Below are 16,012 nucleotides of genomic sequence, written 5' to 3'. Positions count from 1 at the left end.
TGTCTCATACAACAAACACTGGACGTGTGTCATCGTGTCCATGTCTTTGATGGACATGGATATCAACCAAACGGGCCGTTAGCAATACTAGAAATCATTAAGAATGACCTAGTTGAGATAATGTGAAATTTCTTTTCAGAAGACAAAATCATTAAGAATGACCTAGTTGAGATCATGTAAAATTTATTTTCAGAAGACAAAATATTTTAAAGCCTAAACCACACTCAAATTTGTTTGATTACTAAGGTGCTAAAAGTATATTTTATGAGTCAAATTAGATCTATCAGTCTAACTTCGGTCTTCTATAAGGTAATTAGATTCTAGTTTATTGTATGCAATGCAAGGCGTTCTTTTTAAGATGATTAGTGACAATCAAAACGTTTACATTGAGTGTAGACTAATAAGTGACAATATATGAATAAATGTCCAAAATGGTCTCTTAATTGTAAATTGCTACTCAATTTAGTCCTCCACTTTTAAAAATGACCAACTAAATTCCTGAAATTCCAAAACGTGTATCTTCGTTAGTTCCTTAGATAAGTATCGTCTAAATGTTAATGATGTGGAACGCAAAGTGTCATGTGGGCATTCCAGCTGTATGTTGATGTGTACCAAACTTGAATAGTTGGATGTGATTCAAATTGGTATCTAGAATTACTTAATAATACCCAAATTAGTCCATTTTTAATTATAAAACCTTAATCACCAAATTATTGTCTTCTTCGACCTCTCTGATGTCATCTTCTCTTCTTTGACATTTTCGCTATCTTCCATTTCATCTTGTTTTCTCGACTTCGTCTACGTGAGTGATGATGGGTGGTGGGAGATATGCCAAAGTAGCTCAAGTAGGAACAACTCTACAGGGAGACCTTATAGCAACAAAAGAATGCGCAATAGGGTAGGTAAGAACGTTGTTTTCTGCAACTGCGGGCTTCAAATAGTGATGAAGTACTCAACGATGACAAAGAATCATAGTAGACCATTTTATGGTTGTCCAAACTATCAGGTAAAATTATGGCTCTAAAGAAAATGTTAAGATGGTTCTACTTTGAGGTTAGATTCACCTGCGTTTTTTACTTTGTAGTATGGAATCCATTGTAATTTCTTCCACTGGGCTAATGGATGTGAAGAACTAGTTTGTGTAACACTCATTCGACAATAAGTTTTGCATGAGTTCAATTAGAGGATGACAAGCTTGGAGAGTGATGTTAAGTGCTTGAAGATGATGATAATGGTGTTGCTAGCTTTTGGTGTGTGTTTATATTTTAGTTTGTTGGGTTTTATTTCCAATAAATGATAATTATGTTGTGAAATTTTAAATTTCTTAAGTACTATGTAATGTGTTGATGAAAATGCAACGAAATGGAATATTAAGTTTGCATGAGTTCAACTCTTGAATGCTGTATTTGTTCTGCTAAAATTGTGATCAATTAAACAAAAAAGAGACAAATAAAAACATACAAAGAAGCTAAATATGAATTTAAGTTAACATAACATAACATTTCTCGAAGCATGAAACAAGTGTTGTTTGTACTAAAGCACAATGTACATAACATACTATCACAACCCAAAATATCATAGGTCATAACAACATCAAAAGCCATACATACAGGTTTAAAAAATCACACCACAAAAAACATAACATTGTTTAATCTTAGCATTCAACCACAACAGTATAACTCAAAAAGTAATTAAACATTGTTCTAGCTAGACATTACAAGTTTATAAAAGGGAACTGCATCATGAAAAATTTTTTTAGTGGGTTGAATCTTGGGGTTGGAACAAACTTTAAGAAGGAGGTCAATTTTCCAAAGGTTGCTGCACTAGCTCCATGTCTAGTCTCTCTTGAAATCTCAGTTGAATATGGAGCAGCAACAGTAGCAATAGTGAATGCAGTTGTCTTCTTGATAGAGAGTTTGTTGTGCCTCTCATTTTTAGTTTTCAGAAATCCTTTCTTGGCATTCTTTGTAGTCTGTGATAGCAATAACAACAATAACATCCATAATGCCAACCAAAAACAACAACAACAACAATAATAACAACAATTACCTTAGTTGCAGGTTCTTATTCAACTCCTTAACTCCAACCTCAGCTCCTGCACCAACAATCTTACCTTCCTGACCTTCAGCACCAGCGTCACTCTCATTTGCAGCATCTTCAGCATCTTTTGCAGCAACTGCTAGCTCATCAGCCTTTTTTTTTAGCTATTTCATAATTCCTTGTTGTGTGACCAACATCTCCACATGTCCCACAATTGAATTTGTCATGTTTTCTCTTCAATTTTGTTGCAGTGCGCTCCTAGCTCCCCCCAACAAGTGTCTCATGTGCATCTTTTTTTCTTGCATAATATAATAGCCTTCCACGAAACTTGCTCCTTACAGGTAGTAAGCAATAAAGGTATTGTGAGATCTTCCACAACACTTGGCCTCTTACAGGGTTGATATGGTACTCATAAGTCTTGTTGTAAGATCCCATTATTAGCCATGCATGAACATAATTTTCGAGCCTACTATTCATCATGACTAAAATTACAACTATTTCATGATGACAAGGTAACCCTAGCAAACAATAAAATTGAGTAATTAAGTGTTTAGGATAGGTATTCTACCATACAGTTATACACAAAAAAACAAAATATTGCTTACTCGATAACTGCTAAGATCTGCAGCTACATGTTTGGTTTCCCAAATCAACCATTGCATTATGTGGTTCACCATGCACTTCAAACATGATCTCAGTCGCATCTCCAAACTACATTGGTGTATGATACCTGCTGTGATACCTCTCCTTTGCAAGTCTACTTTGTTGAATCGGAGGTAGGTGTCCCATATGGCTAGAGAGTTTCAATTAGTTCATTGCTATATCAATCATAGCATACCTCCTAACCTCCTCCAGTAAAATCAAGACGGACTTGCATCTGTATGGTTTAGTGGCAACATTGAACACCTCACACACGTTACACACATTGTTAACCTTTGGAAAGTCCTTGTAGTGAGTCCTAGTTTATGCATGCCTAGAAAAAGTTGTCTAAATACGTTCACGCCTTCTTATTCACCCTCTTTGTTGACTGCATATGCCCTTTGAATTCCTGGACGGTCATTACTTTAACACACTTCCAAAACAAGCTCTTCAAGTGTGAGTCCTTCTATTGCTTCTAGAAGTTTTACCACAGGTGCCATGCACAGAAACGGTGATGCGCACCTAGCATAACCTCACGCAATGCTGGGATCAGACCCTACAAAGCAACAAAATAGTCCTTCAATATAGGTTATAGTCACTCATAACACAGATAAGTTAATTCAAAATAGTCCTTCACAATGTGTTTATTAATTCAAAATGGTCCTTATATTCATATATCGTGCTTCTAAATGAACCCTATAGGTTACCTTCTGCATGTCAAAGATAAAACACCAACCATGCTCTATCTGGTCTCCAATATCTTCATACAAGAGCTCCAAGAACTACTTCCAGTTGTCTTTGTTCTCAACATGTACAATATCCCATGCAATTGGGTATACATGATTATTTGCATCCTGACCCATGGCGCACAATATCCAATCTCCATAATAGGTCTTCAAAAAAGCACCATCTAGTCCTACCAAGGGTCTACAGCCATCCACAAAACCCTTCTTGCATCCATCCAAACAGACATAAAACCTTTTGAAGTGCACCGTCTCCATTAGGTATTAGACTTACACCTAACTTGACAGTTTAGCATATTCTGCAGCTTCATCACCCCTCACTATCTTTCTTGCATCACCCAAAGCTCTTGTGATTGTAGTCTTAGACAATTGCATTACAATTCTTACTTTAAAGTAATTAAAAATCTCACAGTGTCTAAATGTGGGGAGCTTCCTAACCTTCTTAAAAAGTATATCAGTCACCCAAGATTTAGTTGCACATCTATTCTTGAAAGTTCTCTCACATGTATGGTCATTATTAAAAGTCTTAATTTGCCAACATCCATTTGTTATAAGAACAAAATACCATCTAGGGACAATCTTCATTCTTGCACACCACCCTACATATAGTAATATCATTTTGTTTGTACCTAACACCCCCACCTTCTAGCAATGCATAATTTCTAATCCTTTTCTTAAAAGTATCTCTAGTGGTAAAATTCATACCTAACTCTAATCTCACATGTCCAAACTTGGCAGCATCATTGAAGATGGAATTCACAGCTGGGTTTGCATTGTCTTCAGGCTCCGGTGGAGTCTTCAGTTCATCAGATTTCCAACTATCATCAGAAAAAGATACTGCCATATAGATTCATGCATTACATCAATGACAAAAAAAATTAAGTAATTATAATTTATATACATTGCAAGTTTTCTTCCTCATTATCATCATCTACCTCCTTTTCATAATTAAATTCATCCATTGAAAGGGGAGGGAGAATACCTTCGTCACTAGTAGCTTTTTTCTTGTCTTTATCATTATCATTGTTAGCCTTCCTTTTTCTCCTATCCCTTGAAGGACCAATATCATCATTACTGTCACTGCTTAAGTTCACACACCCAAGTGGCATGTGTGGCTTGTATAAATTGTCCTCTGCAAACTCATAGGAATCAAATGAGCTATCAACATTCAAGTGAAGTGGCTCATTGTTTACTAGTTTCCTCTAGTCTTGAGATCTTGTGATATACCTTCTAGACATTCTTGTAAATGTGTTAAATTTAAAGTTAGTACACTTGGCTTGTTTCTTTGATGCACTAGGTTTTTTTATTTGTGCATTGTTGGGGGTTGGGTTAAGAGAGGACTTTGTGGGATATGAATTTGAAAGCAATGAGATTTGGTTGGGATAGAGATTTAGGGGTCTTGGCCTGTGAGCAAGGTTTGAGGACATTTGTCTTGGGTGCACTTGAACTGGGAGATGCTTTGGGTTTTGGTGCAGTAGACTTAGGGGCAGTGGATTTTCATGGAGTGGGATCTATTAAAGTACGCTTGGAGGCAGTGGGTAGTGGGCTTGGGGCGGTGGATAGTGGGCTTAGGACAGTGGATTTCAGTTCAACTGGGATATCAAAGGTAATTAGTTCTTCAAGTTGACTTAGTATTGTGTTGGTTTCCTTTACACCTTAAACATCTTCTACACTAACTTCTTCCGTCCCTTTCATTCTAACCTTCTGGCTTATAACAGGATCATCATCATCTTTACTTCTTTAGTCTCAGACAACTCAATTATATCAAAAATTGAAGGTCTGCGCTCAAAATAAACGTGGATGACGTTGTTATTCTCGTGGCAGTGCCTGATCATATTCCTAAGGTATTGGTCCACTTGCAATCTCCTAAGACCGAACTCCAACCCCTCATTTGAGTCCAAAAATCAACATGCTTCGGCCTTGTCATATCCTAATTCCTTATAATAACTTGTTACCATAAACACAACAAGATAGTGTTCATCGACTACAACCCATTCATCATACAAGGCAAATGTGTAGATAACACTTCCACCAGAATCTATAACACCCTACCACACAGTGTTTTACGCCTAGGATGTAAATCAAAGGTGGTGAGGTACTACGACCTCTAAAAACAAAGTAAGTACATAGATATACGTGAAGAATAGTTTAACTAGGAGCCTTGAAGGAAAAAGTCATGCGAAACCAAGACTAGATAAGAACATCACACTCGAAAAGCGTTAAGCATAAAACAAACAGATAACAGCATATGGAAGCATAAGGTGCATATGATATAGAGTGTCAAAGATACAAATAGCAACTTCCAAACTCAACTTGCAAAGCAAAGGTAGTCAGAGTATATATATATAAAATACCCAACCATATCCAATAGACAAAATACAAATCCTAGTTCTCTAAAGTTAACCTCTAAGAGGAACAAAACATGTTTTTATACAAAATTGGAGATAGTACACATGTATAACTAAAAACATAATATAAAAAGCCCAAAATATAGATCTTCGCTTCCAAAGAGTCTCCAGCACGCTCAGTAAGGTGCCTCACGTCCTGCATATGAAAAACAACATACATGGATCCAGAAAATTTTATCCGTGGGGGTAAAATATATATAATATAATAATAATTTGTATAATTGTACTATAATATTATAAAATATGATTATTCCTCAAATTATTTAACTAATAAATTAAAACAATAAAATAATAACAAATAATTTAAAATTTCATTTTTCTGGTTTCATGTTTTAAAAAGATTGAATAATCTTTTCATTATTAATATAATCAAATATCTCTCTTTCTATATATGTGACTAAACAATCATTTAAGACTCTTTACTTCGAATTCTAAAAACCTTCTTTTGTTATAAGAGGTCGACGAATTGTTTTGGGATCCAACCTCCAACGATGAAGTTCTTTTGAAATATTTTTCCATTATTAATAGGATAAAATTATAAACCTAAGTTAATTGACTAATATAAATAATTCACAATTCTACACAAACTAAAAAATACAGTATAAAATTATATATACAAAATTGATAATCATGTCATGTGTCATTCAAATTGATTTCTAAATTCCAACAGCAACATCTAATGAACTAAACTGCAACAAAATTCTAACAACAACAACAAATTGATTTCTAAATTCCAACAGGCAACAACAACAACTAATGAACTAAATTCCAACGGCAACAAAATTGATTTCTAAATTCCAACAACAACAATTACATAGATAGAATCACATAACTAAATTGCAGATTCTAAGAGGCAATTAACAAAAAATAATTAACAATTATCATTCATGAATCATGAATGTCTGTATGACTGTATCAAGAGGGCAAGACCGCAAGAGGCAAGAGTGAACTGCAGAACCCTAAACTCCACGAGGCAGAACCCAGCAGCAGAACCAATGGCACCCAAAAGGCAAGACCCAACGGCAGAACCAACGGCATCCAGCAGCAGAACCAGCGGCATCCAGGACCAGGAGCCAGGACCCAACGATAGAACCAACGGCACCCAGTGGCAGAACAAGCAGCCCCCCCGCAGTCCCGCACCCTGAATTGTTGAAGACATAACCAGATGTCAAAGCCTGAAAGAACGGGAAGACAGAACTAGACGAGGATTGAACCTGTGAAGACCGAAGAAGAAGAAGAAGACAAAACCAAACGCCGAAGGAACGCTGCGACAGAACCAGATGCGGGCATGAGGCGATGCAAGGAGAAATCAACGGAGACTGGAAACGTTAGTGGCAGAGTGGGCGAGTGGCGGCAGACGACAATAACTCTGGAGGGCTGAACTGCTGCCTGCTAGAGTTTGGAAGCATTAGGGTTGGAGCCTTGGAGGCTGGAGCAGAGAATTAGAGAAACAAAATTACAAAAGGAAAGAAGGAGAAGGATTAGGGATTTGGAGGGTGGGGTCAAAATCAATTGAATTGTGGGGGCAAATTGGATATTTCCTTAAGAATTACTCATTAATTTTTTTAATCTCACTGAGGGCAATTGCCCCCACTACTTATTGAGTAGATCCGTCCCTGCATGTATGGAATGAGAACCGGGGGTTCTCAGTATGGTAGAGGTACCCACAAAGATAATATATAAGGTTCTGAGAAAGCCAGAAGCATTCCTAGAACTTCGACACTCGTATTTAAACTTAAAAAAGTATACTAAACTAAAAATTTGGAAATTTATTCGTGGATTCTAGTTCTAATCTAAGTCTTCACCTCTTGATATTGCATCACAGTTGGCTTGACTATGTTGTTAGTATGTTTATTAGACCACGGTTTTGATAAATATTTATGTTGTTTTGAATTAGGTATCGGTTACGTGATGACGAGGACGTACGTCTTATATGGTCGTGGCACAACCGATGGACAAATGTTCATCTGTTAGAATTATTCGTGTTCCTCGTTGAGTTGGGTGGACGAGGATCATCTGCAGATACTGGCGATGATAGTCCGTTAAGTAGAGCTATTAGATGGAATATTAGAAGGGCAATGATTGATCTAAATATGCCGCCTGAAGGTAGTCAAGAGGGGTCTAACGTTGAAGTTGGTAATACTGACATGATGGAAGAGAATGTTGAAACTCATGAGGGTTCTGCTATCAGGGATCCGATGATGGATCAGTATGAAGTTAATCCCAATGACGGAGATAATGCTGATGATGAGCCAACAAAAATTTCTGATGATGGTGACAAGGAAAAAGAGATGAACTACTACGGTGACACACAAATCGCTCTGTGTGCATATGAGGGTCGTCAGTTTGGTCACATGATGACAAATATCTCGGAGTGCATTAACGCTGTCATGAAGGGTTCTCGTAATTTGTCAATCATGGCTCTTGTTAAGTCAAGTTATTTTCGTTTGGGTGAACTTTTTGCTAGGAAGTGTTCAGAGGCCCTTGCCCAACTTCAAGCTGATGCTGAATTCTCATGGACGTTGATGAAGGCCATAGAATTCATCTCGAAGCACGCCAACACTATGAATGTTTACCAGTTTGATTGGTCCAGGACTACCTTCACGGTTGAAGAGTTAGCGGTTGTGCTTGGGTCCAGGCAACAAAATTACCAAGTGCTACTTGATGAGGGTAAGTATGACTGTGGCTATTTGAAGTGCTTGCCCTTGGTATTATCTGGCTAGTACGCAACCCCCTATAATACCGTGAATGATTACACATTATTGCTCAATTTCATTAACAAATTAATGAATTTAATAAATAAGAGTACAAAAACGAATAATACCTCTCAACCAGTGAAAATCGACGAGTATCAAATCCATCATGCCGTAGTAGCAGAATATGGTGATAGGCCCAGGAGAGCAACAAACTCACGCAACCACCCAAGTTACGCTGGCCATGCTCCGTGGCACGACACATCTGGTGGTACAACCATGATAGTAATTCTATAACTTTAGCATGTAAACAGTAACTTTGTAACTTTAACTAACATGTAAACACTAAAAGTAACTCTAACTAACATAATATACATTGACCTGAAACTGACGATGTAGTGGATAACGAACTTTACGGATGTCGAAAGACAGAAAATCTTGTACAGAAGAATCTGAATATCACAAGCGAAGAAGGAATAAAGTGGATTTGGAGGAGAGATTTAGAATGAAAGCAACAAATGATAATAGCCATACGCTTATATAGTATGGCGAACTCAACTTGAAGTTCGCTGGGGTGCGGCGAACTTGGCCTAAATGTAAAAAAAAATCGTATTTAAAAAATTAAAGTTAAAAAATCTTGTTTGGGAAAATATCTTCTTTTTTTTATTTTATTCCGAAAAAAATCCCAAATTTTAAGAACCATTTTAGGAATTGTTTTTGTAAAAATTGGACCGACCCACTTAGTCGAACCAGAAAATTAGTCAACCAGCCACTAAATCGGACCGAGTTGCTAATAGGATCAGACTTGCAACAGAACTGATGAGAAACCGTTTTGAACCGTTTAGATCTAAGAAAATCGATGACCCAGCTGATTTTTTTAGGGGTGTTCATGGATCGGATCCGATCTGCATATCCACGGTGTTTATCTGAATTCGATCCGAAAATTGCGGATATGGATCCGATCCGCAAGGCTATCGGATTGGATCGGATCAGATCCGCATATTAATCGGATCGGATTGCGGATTTTGTGTTGGTATCCGCATATCCGCAAAAATAAAGAAATAAATAAGTAAATATTCTTTTTATGTTTTATTTCAACTAATAATTATCATATATGTTGTATTATTTTAATTTATTATTTAAGAAAAATATGTTTAATATTATTTTAAGAATAAACATATTTAAATAAATAGAAAAAATAAATTTTATTAATATTTTTTAAATAAAAATAAGCTTTTAAAAATATTTTTGAGTTTTGCGGATATATCCGATATCTGATGCGCAAATGTGCGGATCGAATCGGATCCAAATTTAAAAATTGCGAATATTAGATCCAATTCAATAATTTTAGTGCAGATCGGATCGAAATTTTGGCAATATCTGATCCGATCCCATTCCCGTTCACTCTTAATTTTTTTAGGAACTAGACCGGGTCAAAATTTTTAAGTTTTTTAAAACCTCCAACAAACACGCTGTTTTGGTTTATGAATTAAAAATTAAAAATATAAAAAAAAGAAAAAAACCCCTAATTCAGCGGCACCCCCAAGTCGCATCTCTCAACCATCCCCAACCTCAACTCACTCTCTCCCAAGAATCACAGAGGTTCATTCAACACTTTCTCTAAATCACTCACCGCACGGTCACCGCCGAACACAACGGCAGCCAACGGCGGAGTTCGTTACTTGTTACTCTCCTCGCCGGCTCCTCTGCCTCGTCCCCGCACCGTCAGTGTTTGCTCGCCTCTGCCTCCTCCGTCTGTGTCGTCCCGGCCGCCTTGGCTCCGCCGTGCCTCGTCTGTCTCTGCCTCCGCCTCGTGCCTCGTCTGCCTCTACTTCCTCAGTCGCCATCGTGTTGGCTCCTTTGCAGGCTCTGCTCTGCTCCTCTTCGAAGCTCTGCCTCCGCCGAAGCTCTTCTCTCTCTCGCCGGCGGCTTGCTCTGCAACGGTGCAGCACGGCAACGACCCCAAGTTGGAAAATCGCCCTGACTCCGTTTCTGGCTTTCTGCTTCTGCTGTAGGTGAGTTTTTTTTTTAGTTATTCTTATTAATTTTTTATACTGGATTTTTGCTGTTTTAATGTATTGATGCTGATTGTATTTGTATGTAGAACTGATTGATTTAATTTGTAATAGATTGAGATGAATTGTACTCGTATGTAAAACTAATTGATTTAATTTGTTGTTCTCTTTGTTCTTTTTCCTTTCTTGAGGCTTGTATACTAAAGTTGGAGAAACTGAGAGAGATAATAGAGGAGAAGATATTTTCATTAACACTACAAAATTTGTCTCCTAGCTTGATGATCAAATGGTGAAGATTCAATAAAAGGGTCTCTCTTCTGGTGTTGCGTAGCACTCTAATTTCCTCAGTGGATTGATCACTTTGCAATAGTTTGATTTGGAGCTCAGTAGTAATACATAAGAGTTTGTTTTATTAAAAGGAGAGCAAATGGGAAGATTCTAGCAATTTTAAGTTTCAACATGAAATTGTCATTTGAGTTGAAGTTTTTTCATTTTATTTGTCTTGTTTTCATTCAGGAAGGGTCTTCTATGTTCCGTTCTTTGGCCCTTTTGTTTTCCTTTGCATGTTTAGAACAAAGATGCTAAAAGGTGCAAAAAAAAGAGTGACCGTACTGTATGGAAAACTAGAAACAAGAAAATATTCAACAATGAATTTTTGAATGTGGAGGAGATGAAAAGGCTGATTTCGTTTTATATGGAGTCTTGGAAACGAGGCAGGGAAGGCAGGATAATTGATCATTGAAGCTGTTTTGTTTCGTGCCAGTAGCTAGTGGATTTTTTTGTGTTAGGAGTGATTACTAGTTATTTTGTTGTGTTGATTGATTAGCGTTTTGTATTCTTGTTTTGGTTGTATCTTTTCATCTTGTTGCTGCTGGTTGTTGTAATTGTTTTGCTCCTCACCACCCTAGTTGGGTTTCTGTGAGTGACTTTAAGTATCCAAAAAAAAAAAAGAGAAAGTGACCGTAGAAGAAATATTCTGGCACATAAAAACATAATCACAAGTCCGCACACTAGGAAGAAGTTGAAGTGGTTAGAGTGTATTGTTTGGACTGCATCAAAATGTTGCCACCTTATTCTATGTTCCTATTTCTATAAGTTTGACTTATAGAATATGCTTAAAATCAATGTGTATTTTTTGCTATGGATGTGACTTAGGATTTTCTAGAGGAATGTTCATGTTCACAAAAAAAAGAAATTATTGGAATGCTGCTATATCAGTTTATTTTCCAATGGAACATATTTCCTTGAAAAACAAATAAGTCATAATTTGAGCCTTTGCATTATAACTTTAATTTTCAGGTGTTTTCTTTTTCTTGATTAATCTCTGGACAATTGATTATTCTGGGTCAACCGGTTCATCCACTGACCCACCCGTTGAACCACTCCCAGAGCAAAACTGTCATTTGCTGTAACTGAAATAACGGATTTCGTTTTTGCTTTCCATGCCGCGTTACAAAGATGATCCCCCTGCCATTCGTGTCTACACTGTTTGTGATGAATCTCGGTCTCTATCCCTTACCCTTCTACTCCATTTCAAATTCACCTCTCAATTTTCATTCATAAATTAACAACAATTATATTTGGAAGGTGCAGGTATTTGATTGTGAGGAATGTTCCGTCGTTGGGCTGCGGAGATGATCTAAAACAATTGTTTTCATCCTATGGAGAAGTAGAAGAGTGAGTTCATCACTTCTCGAATTGCTCACTCCTTTTGTTCTCCTTCCTCTGTTCCTCATACTCAATTTCACTTTCTTTATAAATGTATTTTCTTTTATTTTATTTGAATGATTTTTTATTTATTTATGTTGGTTTAGGTGTAAGCCAATGGATGCGGAGGACTGTGAGCCATTCACTGATGTCTATTGGATCAAATTCCGTCTTTTCAGCAATGCCAGGTTCTTCTCTCTCTCTTTCATTCATATCATGAGCTTTGAGTAGAACTGTGCATTTGCATTTGCATTTTTATTTGATTTTTGACTGTGTTTAGTACTCTACCACATTTAATTGTTTCAGGTTTGCTAAAAGAAAATTGGATGATTTTGTTTTCCTTGGGAATCGACTGCAGGTTTCATATGCTCCTCAATTTGAGACGCTCTCTGACACAAAGGATAAGTTAGAGGGGAGAAGAAGAGAGGTTTTGGCACGACTAAACCGTAAGTTTAGGGTTTAAGGTTTAGTGTTGCTTGTTGTATTGATTGTTGTAATTACTTTGTATGTGTGTTCTTCATGATATTGAAATCAGCTAGAAGATCCAAAGAGATTGGAGCGCCCTCAAGCTCGAAAACTATGAGAAAGAGTGAGGTAGTTGCTGTTTCCTCAAATACCAGTTTCGTATCGGCACATTTGGATCATAATGAAAGGTAAGTTGTGGTCTGTCTGTTTGCCTATGCGTGATTCTAGTTGAAGTTATGGCAACTTGTATAATTGATTCTCTTCTTGCTTGGGATGTTGAATCCAGAGGCAGTTCACGCGTTGGTAATCTTCCAATAACAACGGTCTCCTCTAATCAGGTTTGTCACCTTTTTTGTGCTCACCTTAATTTGACAAGAAAAGCTTTTGTAGGAACGAATCAAACTTTTCCTTGCTAGAATTTCTTTACGAGCATTTTGAAGTTAAATTGTTTTATCTTTAATACCATTATTACTCAGGACAAATTGGAACAAACCTATCTTCATTCCCCAGCACTATTTTGTTAAACTCTTGGAATCTTATGTTTTCTATTGGAAAATCATTTTTCGCGTTTGTAATATTTTTGCAGCCTGTTAGGCCCTGGCCCAGCGGATGATGATATATTATAGCCATGTTATTGGACATATTAATCTTTGCTGACTATGGACTATGGTGTTATATGTAAAGAAATAATACTTGCTTGACATCTATTATTACCTCGTACTAATAAATTCCATGATGGACAGGATTATTTTCCTTCTGATTCCATGAATCAAACAGTGAGACTTGTCCGGGATAAGCTTGATAAGGTGATTTATCCAACTCCATAATCGGTTTCTGATGTCTTTTATTTCACTTCCAAGAAATAATTTCACTTTCTCATCCAGATTCAAGCCAGTGGGGAGCATCCACAAGCTGGACCTGCATCCAAGAAAGCAAGAGTTGATAACAGGAGGAGGATTTAACAATCGCAAAATTGTTGGTGTTCCCGTGATTTTATTTGCCGTTGCCTTAATCGAATGAACTCCACTTAAGATATGATTTCAACTCAAGTACACATAGTAGCTCAATCCCAAAGTGTCTTGGCAATTTTGATTTCTTATCTTCAAGTTTACTTCCGCAATTGGAATCTGAGGCACTTAGAGCCACTCAATCCTGCGAGGGTCATCCAGTTATAGTATTATACTGTAAATGAAGAAGTGAAGATTGGTAGTAGCTAGCAAGAACTTCACCAAATTATCAGTCACCATGCAATTGTTTGGTGGGCGTGTTCTTTTCCAAGTCAGGCCATCTTGTAAGAAAGCTTATTATTTGAACTGTGGTCAATGTGGTTTCATCTGGAATAGCAATGATGCAAGTTGCCATAAGGAAAACACCTGTGACCAACCAAGCACTTTTGCCTAGTGCCTATAAAGTATAAACCATTGTCTTTAACTTAGACACAGCTACTGGAATATTTACCAATTTTCGGTGGCAAGGGACCGTAGCTGATTTGCATCTATATAAATTTGTATCCTACAAGCTAGATGTAGGTGGGGATGGAGTGAGGGGTGGTTGGAGTTGGGGTTGGGTTTAGTAGAGTTTGGTGTGTTAGTGGTTGGGGTTGGGACGACGGTGGTGTGAGGAGCGTGGCAATGTTGGTGGCAAAGGGTGCAGGATGGTTATTGTTGGGGTTGGGTTAATATATATATATATATTTGTGAGTCTTTACTCTTTTTATGTTTTTGGGAAGGAAATGTATAGGTAGATAATAAAAATACTAAATAATGTGAATAATGGATATATCGGATGTTTATTTTACTAAGTGTGGATAATTATTCTAATATTAAAATTTAGATATGGTAATTTTGGAGGTGTAGTGTGTCTTTATTTTATTGATAGTTGTTCATATTGTTCAAAAAAGTTATTGATTACCTAGTATAATCCGAAAAGGGAATCATCACTCTCAATTTCTAAAGCTCAAATCCAGCACTTGCTGAAGGACAGGAGCAGTTTTTTACCTATAAAAAAAATTTGAAAAGAGACCATGTTATTCTAATCCAACCTTGGAATTCTTGCATTTTCTTATATCCAATCTTCTTTACAGGGCACGTTCTTGGGATTACAAAAGCAAATTTCATGTTACTATTTTCTATAAATTAACAACATAGAGAGTTGGTTTAGCATTCTAAGACCTTACTAGATTTCATCTCTTCTTTGTGGTCTCAAATTCGAATATTAAAAAAGGTAGTAAAAAATGTTGTTGTTAAAATGAATAGTCACGAATTTTACCCCAAAATAATCTATTTCCCATTTATAGAATCAAATATTAGTAGTAATAAAAATTATTACTACATTGCAAGTTAATTTGGCATCATCATAGTTAAGAACAACGTTTATATTGTATAAAATTTGATTTTTTTTAATAAATAGAAAATATCTAACAGCTGAAGAAAAAAATAAGGGAAAAAAAGATATATAAAGTAGTATTTGTTTTTAAATAATGGAATTGTGATTGAAAAACTGAGACTAAAATTAAAATTTTAGTTTTTGAGACACAATTTTGGTTTCTTCAGTACTTTTAAAAGTAAGGACACAAGTGATTGAAATTTTTGAGGACATAGATTGAATCTTTAATAATATTTTTTTAATAATTATGGATATTTTAATAAATATTCTTATTTTATCTTTATATTTATCTTGAATTAAATATGATATTAAGACATATTTAATTATTAAATTGTTAATATGTATAACAATTAATATATATTGATATTGAAAAATAATCTTATTAAAATTTTCTTAATATTAAAATAATATATATTGATATTGAAAAATTAATAGTAAAATATAAAAAAATTGTTAACAAAAATTTTGGTAAAATCATAATTTAATAATTAAAAAAATTATTGAAAGATATCTTAAAAAATAATTTAGTTATTAAACTTTTCTAAAATATTTTGATAAAAAATAATTTATTAAAAGATATTTTGGTAAGTAAAATTTAATGAAAGAATAAAATTTTTGCTATAAAATATTTTTGAAAAAAATAAATTTTTTTTGAAAAATAGATAAAATTAACACAAAAAAATTAAAATTTAATTAAAGAGAAACTTTTTAAAAGTGACAAAAAGAAGAGAATGTACATTTTATAAATAGAGAAAAAAATGTTATTTTAATATTTTACAAAAAAAAAAAAGTAAAATTTTTTCTAAAATTTATTAAAAATCAAATTTTAACAATTTAGACTCGATTTTAATATAATCCGAAAATAATATGATTTTACCGAATTTAAAAGCAGTTAAAAATCTAAAAAATTTCTCCAA

At 35.5% G+C, this 16,012-nt stretch overlaps 1 protein-coding gene across 4 annotated transcripts; it reads left to right on the top strand.

Annotated features, from left to right (window-relative positions):
• Positions 1 to 10,408: 10,408 nt before the first annotated feature.
• LOC107462114 (uncharacterized) lies at positions 10,409 to 14,145 on the top strand. Of its 4 annotated transcripts, none has more exons than XM_052254835.1 (10): positions 10,409 to 10,538; positions 10,730 to 10,827; positions 11,838 to 12,042; positions 12,132 to 12,215; positions 12,353 to 12,433; positions 12,552 to 12,691; positions 12,781 to 12,898; positions 12,997 to 13,048; positions 13,454 to 13,516; positions 13,595 to 14,145. In XM_052254835.1, exons 3-10 carry the CDS (start codon positions 11,981 to 11,983, stop codon positions 13,670 to 13,672), a joined length of 678 nt encoding a protein of 225 aa, XP_052110795.1. In that variant the 5' UTR covers positions 10,409 to 10,538; positions 10,730 to 10,827; positions 11,838 to 11,980; the 3' UTR covers positions 13,673 to 14,145. The 4 variants fall into 4 exon arrangements, with proteins under 4 accessions (XP_052110795.1, XP_052110796.1, XP_015936196.1 ...); XM_052254836.1 differs by having other exon boundaries at positions 10,730 to 10,846; XM_016080710.3 differs by lacking the exon at positions 10,730 to 10,827 and having other exon boundaries at positions 10,411 to 10,538.
• The last annotated feature ends 1,867 nt before the right edge of the window (positions 14,146 to 16,012 follow it).

Source organism: Arachis duranensis, chromosome 1 (genome assembly GCF_000817695.3).
Source record: "Arachis duranensis cultivar V14167 chromosome 1, aradu.V14167.gnm2.J7QH, whole genome shotgun sequence".
In the NCBI taxonomy this organism is placed as follows: domain Eukaryota; kingdom Viridiplantae; phylum Streptophyta; class Magnoliopsida; order Fabales; family Fabaceae; genus Arachis; species Arachis duranensis.
This window is presented reverse-complemented; position numbering and strand designations above follow the sequence as displayed.

Excerpts from the sequence above, each read along its gene's own strand:
- LOC107462114 (XM_052254835.1), top strand. The coding sequence starts at position 11,981 with ATGCCGCGTTACAAAGATGATCCCCCTGCCATTCGTGTCTACACTGTT. Across the intron at positions 12,043-12,131 it reads ACTGTTTGTGATGAATCTCG|GTATTTGATTGTGAGGAATG; the intron begins GTCTCTATCCCT and ends TGGAAGGTGCAG. Across the intron at positions 12,692-12,780 it reads GGTTTTGGCACGACTAAACC|CTAGAAGATCCAAAGAGATT; the intron begins GTAAGTTTAGGG and ends TATTGAAATCAG.